Source organism: Sminthopsis crassicaudata, chromosome 5 (genome assembly GCF_048593235.1).
Source record: "Sminthopsis crassicaudata isolate SCR6 chromosome 5, ASM4859323v1, whole genome shotgun sequence".
NCBI classification, from domain to species: Eukaryota; Metazoa; Chordata; class Mammalia; order Dasyuromorphia; family Dasyuridae; genus Sminthopsis; species Sminthopsis crassicaudata.
Genome location: NC_133621.1, coordinates 179,586,374 through 179,598,448, shown reverse-complemented (window position 1 = coordinate 179,598,448; position 12,075 = coordinate 179,586,374). Strand labels below are relative to the sequence as shown.

The 12,075-nt window shown below is 34.4% G+C and overlaps 1 protein-coding gene across 31 annotated transcripts in view; it reads left to right on the top strand.

The window, feature by feature from the left end:
- PLEKHA5 (pleckstrin homology domain containing A5) overlaps positions 1 to 12,075 on the top strand; it is a 176,365-nt gene that overhangs the window by 152,981 nt on the left and 11,309 nt on the right. For all 31 annotated transcript variants that reach the window (XM_074268917.1, XM_074268918.1, XM_074268913.1 and 28 more), the window contains 3 exons: positions 4,184 to 4,393; positions 5,507 to 5,665; positions 11,591 to 11,718. In XM_074268917.1, coding sequence (XP_074125018.1) covers positions 4,184 to 4,393; positions 5,507 to 5,665; positions 11,591 to 11,718 — 497 coding nt within the window. The remainder of the gene's footprint in view (positions 1 to 4,183; positions 4,394 to 5,506; positions 5,666 to 11,590; positions 11,719 to 12,075) is intronic.

The window sequence follows — 12,075 nt, the reverse complement described above, 5'->3', positions numbered from 1 at the left end:
GGGTCACTTATTTGAAACCTTTGCTTTAGGACACTCCACCAGAAACCTCCTTGACATAGATTTCAAACTATTAATGATCATTTTTTTTTGCTCCAGTTATTCAACTAGTTGAATCCTACTATCATCTAGCCCACAGTCTCTCTTGTACTCAAAATTACTAGGAGTGAATCTGTCAGATGCTTTGCAAAAAATATCTAGGAAAGCTCTATAACATTCTCCTACTGCACAAGACTAGGAGACATTTTGGGTTTTTTTAACGACACAATTATTTCCCTGTATATTTTCCTTTGCTCGTGTCCTAACTAGAGGCAACTAAGTGGCCCAGTGAAATTGACTACTGGAATAATCAGGAACATCTAAGTTCAAAAATGGCCTCAAGTGCCTATTAGCCCTGTGATCCTAGGCAAGTCACTTAACCTCTGCTATCTTAGGCTCCAAAACTGTAAAATTGAATTAATAACAATACTAACCTCCCAGAGTTGTTGGAAGAAATTTGATTCTTCAAAATTTCTTCAAATGATTAGTCAGTAGTCAATTTTTTTAGATTATTAAAACTTTTTATTTGCAAAACATATGCATGGATAATTTTCAACATTCACCCTTGCAAAACTTTGTGTTCCAAATTTTTTCCCTTCTTTCCCCCCATCCCCTCCCCTACACAACAGGTAATCCAATATATGTCAAACTGTGCAATTCTTCTATACATATTTCCACAACTATTATGCTACACAAGAAAAATCAGATCAAAAAGGGAAAAAAATGAGAAAGAAAACAAAATTCAAGCAAACAACGACAAAAAGTGAAAACAGTATGTTGTGATTCATACCCATTTTCCACAGTTCTCTCTTTAAGTGCAGATGGCTCTCTCCATCACAAGTCCATTGGAACTGGTCTGAATCATAACATAATATTTTCAAAGCATTTAACTATTGAATGCTTGGCACATAATAGATACTTAATAAATGTTTCTTCCCTTCCTCCTCAAATCTGTCCTTTCTGATCAAGAAAAAATTAAGCAAAAATAAGCTCTGGCAAAAACTATCATAACATCTGCCAGCTATATGACAGTTGGCACTCGATTTTTTTTTAGGAAGGTTTTTCCATTATATGTCATTTGCAGCCAATACTAGGCATGTACCTACCATTTGGGATATAAACCATATGAACCATGTTTTATTTTACTGTTTATTTACTTCTCTAACACTTTCTTTTAGAATTTTACAAGAATAAAAGTTAAGTTCACAGACTGTATCTTGCAGATTTTACAACTTTTCTTTATTTTAAAAAGAAAAGAAAAGAAAAGAAAAAACTTTGTTTTCCACATAATAAATTCTTTTTCTGCCCATCTCAAGTCTTCTTGGACCTCTTCCATTTTCTTTGACTTTTCAGAGGCCACTAAACAGTGGTTCAGCAATCATGTCCATCTATTCTTTCAGTCATCAGGGATATACTTCATTTAAGTCTGGTGACTAAAACTTGGGCAACTTGCTTCTTTCTTACTATCTTCTTAGTTATCTTGGCTCTCAATACCCTATTTCCTATTTTATAATTTTCAGAATTATAATAAAATTCCCATGTAGTAATTCTTAGGATTATAAAGTTGAAATACACATAAAATATAGTGATAATATGTATCATCTCATTTGATCCTCATGACCTGTGAAGTATTTGTTAGCTTCATTCCCATTATACTGATGAAGAGACTGAGGCTCAGAGAGGCTGGATGGCTTACCCACTGTCACTAAGCTGTCAGACATCTGAATCATTCTATTTGTTATACCACAACACCTCTGTATCAGGTAGAAGAAGGTACTACAGAAACTCCAGAGGAGGTGGGGCAGGAAGTAGTAATTAAATCTGTGGCAGCTGATGAGTTCACCAAGAAGGACCCAGGGCACCAATTCTTGTGGGATTCCTGTGGTTAAGGCATGGTATGAATAAATATCCCACAAAGAAGACTGAAGAGAGGTCATATAGATAGAAGCAGGAGTAGGAGTAGCAGTAGGAGAAAACGATGTCCTGAAAATTTAGAAAGAAGAGTATCCAGGAGGAGAGAACAATGAACTGTGAATGAGGATTAAGAAAAGACTGTTGAATTTGGCATCTAACTTTAATCAGTGCTAACTTTGAAAAGAGCAATTTCAAAGAAACTGTAAGATGGGAAGGCAGATTATAAGGAGTTAAGAGGAGAGGAAAAGGAGATAAAATGGAGACATCTATAGAGGTGGAAAGAATATGGAAAATGTTTTGTTACAAAGTTTTTCTGAAATATTTTCTCACAAATGGTGAGTTTCTTGGTAGCAGATTTAATTTGTATAATTCCCTTATCTCATTTTTAAATATTGTCAGTATAACAACCCTGTGATACTGGTACTATAGATAATGTTATCTCCATTTTATAGATAACAAGCACAAACAAGTTTAAAACTTGCCCATGATTAAACATCCAGAAAGTGCGAAAGGCAGAACTTCAACCTATGTCTCTCTTAACCTCAAATCCATCATTCTTTCCTATACACCATGTAGATGTGGATTTTTAATTGCATTTAGATACTGAAAGTAATGAGCTTTTAGGGAAAAATAAAATCCTGTTGAAATTTAAATCAATGGATTTTATTGGGAGAGTTGAACATTGTTTTAATGGGTATTTTATCACAGAAAGATGGTTCCTTTAAAAAAAAAAAATCTGTATTACTCTTCTATAATAGAGATTCTTCACCTAATGACTACAGAATCCAAACAGCTCTGTGGATAGATTTCAGGGGTCCTGTGAAGTTTGAGGGGAATGTTCTCTTTCATGTAGCCCTTCTCTGAATGAAATTTAGCATTTCTTTAGATTATGAATATAGGGGGGCAGCTAGGTGGCGCAGTGGACAGAGCACCAGCCTTGAATTCAGGAGGACCTGAGTTCAAATCTGGTCTCAGACACTTAAAACTTCCTAGCTGTGTGACCCTAGGCAAGTCACTTAACCCCAGCCTCAGGGGGGGGGAAAAATAGATTATGAATGTAGGAAATGGACATTGTGAGAAGGGTCTTCATTGTACTAAGAGAATAGTCCATGACACAAAAAAGATGAAGAACCACTGATCTAGAAGGGGACTGGCATTGATATGAAGATGTATGCTATTAAGCCCTTGTCTTTCTCTGTCATTGTTCTTTCTTTCTTTCTTTTTTTTTTTTTTTCCCCTGAGGTTGGGGTTAAGTGACTTGCCCAGGGTCACACAGCTAGGAAGTGTTAAGTGTCTGAGATCACATTTAAACTCGAGTCCTCCTGAATTCAGGGCTGGTGCTCTATCCATTGCGCCACCTAGCTTCCCCGTGTCATTGTTCTTTCTAAAACTAGAAGATTCAAGCATCTTTGCTACATGTAGAATTTGCCTTATGTTTTAAAATTATCCCAGCATGTAAAAGAATTAAAAGGTGTGTGGGGGGGGGAAATTAATGAACATTATATTAGATCTTACATCTAATAGAAATTATTAAGTGCTTTATTCTAGGCCTAACAAATGTGGCAACAACAGAGTAGTTCATGTCACTTTGTTGTTACCAGTTAAAAGTACAATATGAGATTCAGAGACTATTTTCCATTTGTAGTACTTAAAGGGAAAATGAAATTTTTGGTGTTACTGGGAAGACAATGTATCTTAAGACCAAAAATATCTCTATTCCCAGGCAACAGCTAAAATTTGCCTATCATCTTCAGTGCAAACTAAACTTATTTTTCAAACTTCCTCATCTCTTGTGCATTTTCTCCTATTAAGTTCCACCTTTCTACTTTTTGTGTCTTGAATATTATAAGTGGTCATTATGGGAGTTAAAATTGGACAAAATAATGTAAAACCTGCAGTTTGGAGGCCATCTAAACATATCTAATATTTCCATCTATAAGCTGACAAAATAAAAGCATATTAACAGGAAGTCAGAAACTTCTCCTTGATGATTTTCAGATCTTTACTTCTATTCTGAATTTTTTACCAATACTCTAAAAAAATTTTTTGTCAGGTTAAAAGTTGTCTCCTATTGATTCAAACTTATAGCAAGCGTTATTAAATACTAAAAGTAGCTTATTTTAAACAGAAAAAAATGTAACTGAAACACACTTTGCAGTATCTTTTATTTTAGTTATACTTTTCAAAAACTGTTCTTGCCTCTTTTTTTAATGTTTAAAAAATTTATTTCAAGGAAAGGCCTAGAAGTGCAGTGGAACAGCTGTGCTTGGCTGAAAGTACTCGACCCCGTATGACTCTGGAGGAACAAATGGAAAGAATAAAAAGACGCCAACAAGCTTGCCTACGGGAGAAGAAAAGAGGAGTGGCAGTTATTGGTGCTTCAGACCAGTCACCCTTGCAGAGTCCATCACTGTGCAGAGATAATCCATTCAGAGTGACCCAGGCAAATGACAATTTTTTGTTCATTATAATATGATAATCCATTTAGATCAGAGTGGTTCATTATAATATTAGAATGCTATATTACATAATTTTAGGTATATATCCCTTCATTTTATGAAGGAAAAAAGTCTCAGAAAGAGGTAAGTGGAATAATAAGGACTCAAACCCAGATACTTTACTTTTACTTACTGCTTTGGGGTTTTTTTGTGTTTTTGTTTACCGTGTTTTATGAGTTAATGCACTTCTAAAAAATTTGAAAATTTGAAATTCTATACAAATACTGATGTTTTGCCCCTGTTCTTCCCTCTCCAGCATAGTGTGGGTTGCTCTAAATTCTTATTTTCCCTGCATCTAAGTTGTAGCAAAAGACAGTTAAAAGTCCTCTCCCATGTCTAAATATCCTGTCTAAATGTCTAAATATCTTTCCTTCAAGTACTTCTTGCCTTGTATTATTGCTCTTATTGCCTCTTTAACCTTCTAATCTTTTCACTTTCACCTTCTAGAGTACTTTCATCCTAGGCCTGAAGATGTAAATTGTAATATAAAATGAGCATACTACAGCTCATATCAGATGTTTTGAGTTTCAAGTTTTCACATAATGTAGCTTCACCTGAATGTTACAACAAATTAGCCTTTATCATCAGCCTAAAGTTATTCCCCATCATCATAATAATTAATTTCATTCTCTTTGTTACTAGAAGTAGATGTTGCTAGTGGCTAATTATGTTAATCTAAACCTTAAGATAATTCATTGATACAAATGACTATTCTTATTTTTCCTGTTCTCAAGGATTTTGTCCTTTAGAGTGGGAATTAAATAAGTCTGAGTACTTCTGCCAGCCACCAAAGTAGCTAAGTTTAAAAACTGGAAACAAAAACAAGTGGTACATAGAGCATGTTCCTATTATTCTTCTGAATGATTTTCATTAGTTTCTTCACTCATTTATTATAGTCTGTGGGCAGGACTAAGAGAGCTCATTTCAGAACAAATAAACATATGCCCTGTGAGCCAGAAATGTGTCAGGAAAGTTTTAGATGTGCCTTGCAATGTGATTAGACAAGGCGTATATATAGTATCCCTTGTAAATCTATAAATGTTCAATTTTTTGCACAGAATCAAAGGGATGATTTGATATCAAATACTGTTAAGAAACCAGAGAATATCAATACAGAAAGCAATATTGAATCAAATCTTGAAATTTCTGCCGAAGAAGTAGCTCAACTAAAAGAAACTATTGCCGTTGACCCTCAGGATGAGGATTTCAGTAAAGAGGTATGCATTTATTTTGAATAGGGATATTGAGGAGGAAAAAAAATATATATATATATACATACATACATATAAAGTGACAGTTTTTATTTTCCCTTGCTTATCTTTCTATTTTTTAGCCTTTCTGGTTTTCTCCCTTTTTCATTTTTCTACTCACAAAAGTTTTTTTGTAATGCTTTCATTTTATTGGTGAAGTAATTATTGTTTTATAACCTGTACTTAAAAACTGTAATATTAAAAAATAAAACTTTCACAGGAAGAGGCCTCCTCACTGGGCATCTAGTCCAGGCAGCTAGATAGATAGTACAGTTAGAGTACTTCAATTTTTTTTTTGGCTGAGATAATTGGGGTTAAGTGACTTGCCCAGGGTCAAACAGCTAGGAAGTCTTAGGTGTTCAGATTTGAACTCAGGTCCTCCTGACTTCAAAGCTGATGCTGTATCCACTGCTGAACTGGAGGCTCTTCACTTCCTAATTGTTCTCTTCTAAAAGATCTTTCCTTAATCTCTGGTACCCCAAACTAAATGAATGTGCTTCTGACCAAGGCGCAGGGTACAATAGGACCATTAATCCTGATAATTTTGCCTATCATAATCCAGCTTAAAATGTCTAGTTTTCATGACTGGCACATCTCACCATATTAAAAGCTTAAAATCCACTAAAACATACAGCTCTTTTTTCAGAGCCACCTTCTGTCCATCTCTTTCCACTCTCTTATACTTCTACTTTCCCCTATCCTATACTTAAAATAGACAGGTTTTTTTTAGTCATGTAAAGCTTTATATTTATCCCTAATTAATTTTATCTTAGACCATCCTCTCCTGTGTCCCTTCCAACTATCTTTTTCTCTCTCCCTGATTTTCATCTGCTTTTTAAACCATTGGTTCCTTCCCTGCTGCTTTAAAAAAAAGAAAAAGAAAAAAAACTTTAAAAAACCCATTAAAAACAAAATACTTCATATAAATCAGTAGTCTCCTGAAAATATCTCCTTCCTATTCTCAATTAAATTTCTAGAAAAAGCTATCTATAATTACTTATTGTTCTCTCTTCCTCTACCCCTTACCATGCCCCTATTTCACATCCCTTCTTCACTTCCTAACCCCTTAAAATCTGGCTTCTGACCCCACCAGTCAGTTGAAATTTATTACTTATCTCTTTATTGCTAAACCCAATTCCTTTGTACAATTCTCATTCTTCTCAACCTCGCCACAGTCGTGGATCCTAAGGTCCTCCTCCTTTTGAATACTGCATATACCTGGGCTGATTTATGGATTGTTTTTAACCACATACATCTGTGATCTCATTGGTCTAAAGAATTCCCACTACTGATAGAGAATAGCATCTATTTTGCAAATTCTAGCTTTAGAGACTTTTCCAGGGTCATATTATTAGTTGGTATAATAGGGGATATTTGAAGCAGGTCTTCTTGACTCTGAGTGATGTTTCCTGTAATACCCACCAAGGTCTGACTTAATGGAATCTCAAGCTGGCAATTTGGGATCAGTCCATCCTGATCCTTCTCCTGTACTTTCTCTTGGTGAGCTTATCAAGTTTGGAATTCAACTACTATCTATATGCAGATGATTCTTATATCACCATATGCACTCTATCTCTCCTGTGCTCCAACACATCACCATCTGCCTTGCAGGATATTTCTACCTTGATGTCCCAAATGCATATCAAACTCAATATGTCTGAATCAGAAATCATTATTTCCTAAAATTACTCTTTCTGCTGTTTTCCTGTTTCTATCAAAGTCACCAATATTTTTAGTCATTCAAATTTATAACCTAAACTTGATTTTGAGTTAACAAAATTGAGACACTAACACTCATTGATTTTACCACATTAACATCTCTGCATCTATTTTTCTACTTGGACCTCAACCACCCAATCATGGCCCTCATCACCTCCCTCCTGAACTATTGCAGTAGACTTTTCATTGGTTTTCTTGCATAGGTCTCTCCCCTCTAAAATCCAGTTTTCCTCACTGCTAAATTGATACTCCTAAAGCTTGCTGTATTCACTCCTTGGTCAAGAAACTTCTGTGGGTTTTTCATTGCCTTTAAGATAAAGTATAAGCCCTTCTCTTAGAATTAAAAATCTTTCGTTCCAGTGTACCTTCTCAGACTGATGAAAGGTGTTATATGTGTATTATTCCCACACATACTCTTCTTTTCCAACCAGGTTTTCCTACTTGTACCATTTTATATCTGGTATCTTTGCACAGGTTATATCAAGTACCTCTATCTTACCTCTATCTCTTGGAAACTAACTCCCTGCATAGCTTGCTTGAAGAGCCACCTTCTTAAAGATGTCTTTCCTGATATTTCCCATCATTAATGTCCCCCAGAGAAAGACAAAAACACGGTATTTATATGTGACTGTCCTCTGATTATTTATCCTTTACATTTTATCCCCCTTTTAGAATGTGACTTCTTGATATTTAACTTCAGTTCCTGGAGTACAGTGATGGAAAAAAATCAGAAATAAAAAGTGTCTTTATTTACTAAAAATAAAGGGAAAAATAAAAATAGTCTCCACTGGTCATCTCCTGAAACAACAAAACAAGATCTCTCAGGAATGTCAATCAAATCCATAGCTTCTTAGTCAAAGAAAAATACTGTAAATAGCCAGAAGGAAAGGATTCAAATACAAAATAACATTTAGCAGCAATTATTCTAAATAAGAGAAAATCTTGGAATATGATATCCTTTTATTAATTGATTTAATTCCTTTTTGAACATAAATGCCTGAAAGAAGAACATTTTATATGAACAAAAGAACCCAAAATGAGGACTATATTTTTCATATCACTTGCTTTTATTAAAAAGTGGATAGTAAATTCCTCATTTTATCTTCCCCAAGAGACAAGAGACAGACAAGGATAAAAGGAAATTGACAACAAATCTCACTGCAAAAATATTTATAGTGGATCTTTTTGAGACTGGGAAAACTCATAGATAATGATGCAGAGTGAAGTAAGCAGAACCAAGAAAACAATTTATGCTATAGCATAAATAAATAAACTTTGTAGTCACTGTATTTTAATAAATTGCTTTCCAAAATGGTTATACCATTTCATAGCTTTACCAACAATGTATTATTTTATCTATCATTCCATAACTCCTCCAACATTGACTATTAACATTTTCCCTCCTTTTTTTTTTTTTTTTTTTTTTTATTATTATATCTGCTGCTGCTTTTTTAAGTGTCTGAGGCCAGATTTGAACTAGGATCCTCCTGACTTGAGGGCCAGCACTCTATCTACTGTGCCATCTAGCTGTTCCTAATTATAGCTTTTTATTTTCAACATACATATGACATTCACCCCTACAAAACCTGAATTTTTCTGTTCTGAATTTTTTTTCCTCCCTTCCTCCAGCCAGCAAATATATGTTAAACATGTAGCATCGGCTTTTTTTTTTTTAATTAAAGCTTTTTATTTTTCAAAACATATGCCCTAGTAAAACCTTGTATTCCACTTCCCCACCCCCCTTCTCTCACCTCTCTCCCCTAGATGGCAAGTAGTCCAATATATGTTAAACATAGCAGAAAATACATGTTAAATCCAACATATACATACATATTTATACAATTATCTTTCTGTACAAGAAAAATCCAGTCAAACCAGAAAAGAAAATAATGAAGAAAATAAAATGCAAGCAAACAACAAAAAGAGTGAGAATAATGTCAATATTTTTAAATGAGTAACTCTGAAAGACTTAAGAACCCTAAGCAATGCAATGATCAACCATTATTATAGAGGAACAATGAATAAGAGCACATTATGGACACCAATATTCAGAATGGGAAGCACATTTTTGGTTGTGACCAAGATAGCAATTTGTTTTGCTTATTTGATATGAATTCTGTACATTTTTCTTTTTCTTTTTTCAGGAGATAGGGAAATAAAACAGACTAAATATTTGTTTTTCTTAATAGAATATTTCTTCTTCATAAGAGAAACATTTTTCCAAAATGGGAATTTACATTCCACATTAACCTCACTTGTACAGCAAGAAATACATATGGTACATTAGTATCTCCTTGGCACTATGAGACAGTCAAAAGAGACACCAAATAATGAAAATTCTGAACCTTTTAAAATCTGCTATCTCTTTTTGGCTTCCCTTCTCCATCAGAAACTCTTAAGACAGAGTAGTCTTAGAGGAACTTTTAAGTTCCCACCATTTCTTCTGGTAAGAGTTAACTCCAGAATAGAATGTCTTTTTTTGATGAAATAATAGTAGCAAACTAAAAAATTATATCCTTTGTTAGATTGTAAATTCCCTGACGGTAAGGATTGTCTTTTGCCTTTTTTAATATCTCCATCATTTAGGATAATGCCTGACAGATAGTTGGCACTTTAATAAATGTTTAATGAAAGATTGATTTGGACAGAAACTTCCAATGGATATCTAAAAAATTCAAGTCTCCTATCACTTATACATTATGCTTCTCTGCCATACTTGTGAACTATTTGCCACCCGAGTATTTCCTTTCTGTCCATGTGTTCAATATATTCTAATGATAACAATGCTTCTATTTCTACTTCCATAGATCTTTATCCAGATGTTCTCTACCATACTTCCTCCTTCTGGAGGAATTTCTTCACATAAGTATTTCATCTTAATATAGGTTGTTACCATGTCCTCATTTTACTGGTAGTATTTCTGTTGAATAAAGGAGTCCCTTCTTGAGCTATGTTGCACTTATGGGGCTTATCCTTCTGACTCTCAATATTGCTAATGAGGTCTCATTTGCCTCCTTGTTTTTAGGTGTCCTAATTGACCTAATTTGTTAGCCATGTTCAAACAGACTTCTGAGGCCAGGGCCACTGACTTCTTTGTTGACTGCTCTGTCTAGTGTCTCTTGGTGATGTGTTCATCATTCTTGTAGTCACCCAGTTTTGCAGTCTGAATGTCATCCTCAATTCTTCCCTCTTTGTCTTTCAGTTCCAGTCACATATAGTCTTATCAATTCTGCATTCATAAGGAGCATCCCATTTGCCCCCTCCTCTCCTCTCACAGAATCACCCTACTGGTTCATGGCCTCCTTTACTACTCTCTTCTTCCTCTCAGAAAATTCTCCCCAAAGCTGCCAAACTGATGCAGCCATCTTAGTTCTGGTGCAATTTGACTCCAATCCATCTTTCTAGGCTTACTGCACATTACTCTCTTTTGTACTGTCTTAAGTTTCAGCTAAGTAGGTATTTGTTCTTCTCCATATAGAGTATCTGTCTCTTCTCTGTGCCTTTAGCAGCATGTTCCATTCCCAGATCTACTGTCCTAATGGAATCCTTGAGTCTCTAAAGGGTCCTGCTTATGTGTGACTGTCTCAATTTCCACCCTCTCTCTCTTTGTTAATGCCTTCCTTCCAGAAGTTACAATGTATTTTTAAACATTCCCTTGACCTTGCTTTTTTTTTTTTTTTCCCTCCCTGAGATAATTGGGGTTAAGTGACTTGCCCAGGGTCACACAGCTAAGAAGTGTTAAGTATCTGAGACCAGATTTGAAATCAATCCTCCTGGCTTCTGGGCTGGTGCTCTATCCACCGCACCACCTAGTTTTACCCCATGCTACCTCTATATTAAAATTATATAGTTTCAGCCTCTCTCAAAGCAACTCTGAAATGTAGACATTCAGACTAAGAAAGGTCTTTATAATGATACCCTTTCTGAATGCTGACTATAATTTACATCTGTTATGTATTTTAGAATGTTGTTATTGAGCCCAGAATTTTGGTACCCCAATAAATACTTCAGTGTTTTGGAAAAGCTTACAAAAAGCATCATGATATCAGTGACTTCACAAGGTAGACAATATATCATAGTCCTGATTTTAATTGTGGTAGCGTATTTTTTGTATGTATCTGTGAAAACATTTAAGAATGATTTGAAAGAAGAACTTTAACTTTTGTCTTGTAGTTAGTGAAAACTGATAATGACTCATTCTCTGACACACTATTTAAATCTGAGCCAAGAGAAGAAAATTCTGAAGAAATGATGGATAAACAAAAGGATAGAGAAAAAATATCTGATGATATTTCATACAGGTAAAAACCAAAATTAACTATTAGAAAAATTGCCAATGCCAGAAACCAGAGAATTTTAATTTACACACATGAAAATAGCATTGCCCCAAATCAATTATATTGTTAACATTTTAACTTATATCTCACAAAAGTTGTGTTCATTGAGATTTGTTTTTTGGTTACTTTTATTTAGATTCTTAAAAGTCTCATTGTTTTTGGTAATTTCATTCATTATGTTCTTTACTGTTAACTCAAATGAACTAATACAAATTTACTTATGTTCTTGAAAAAGAGGAAAATAATATCTCCCTTCTTTTTTCAGCTTTGAATTTTAGAAAAAAATACTTTTAATTCCAGAAAGGAAGAATAAAATAAGAT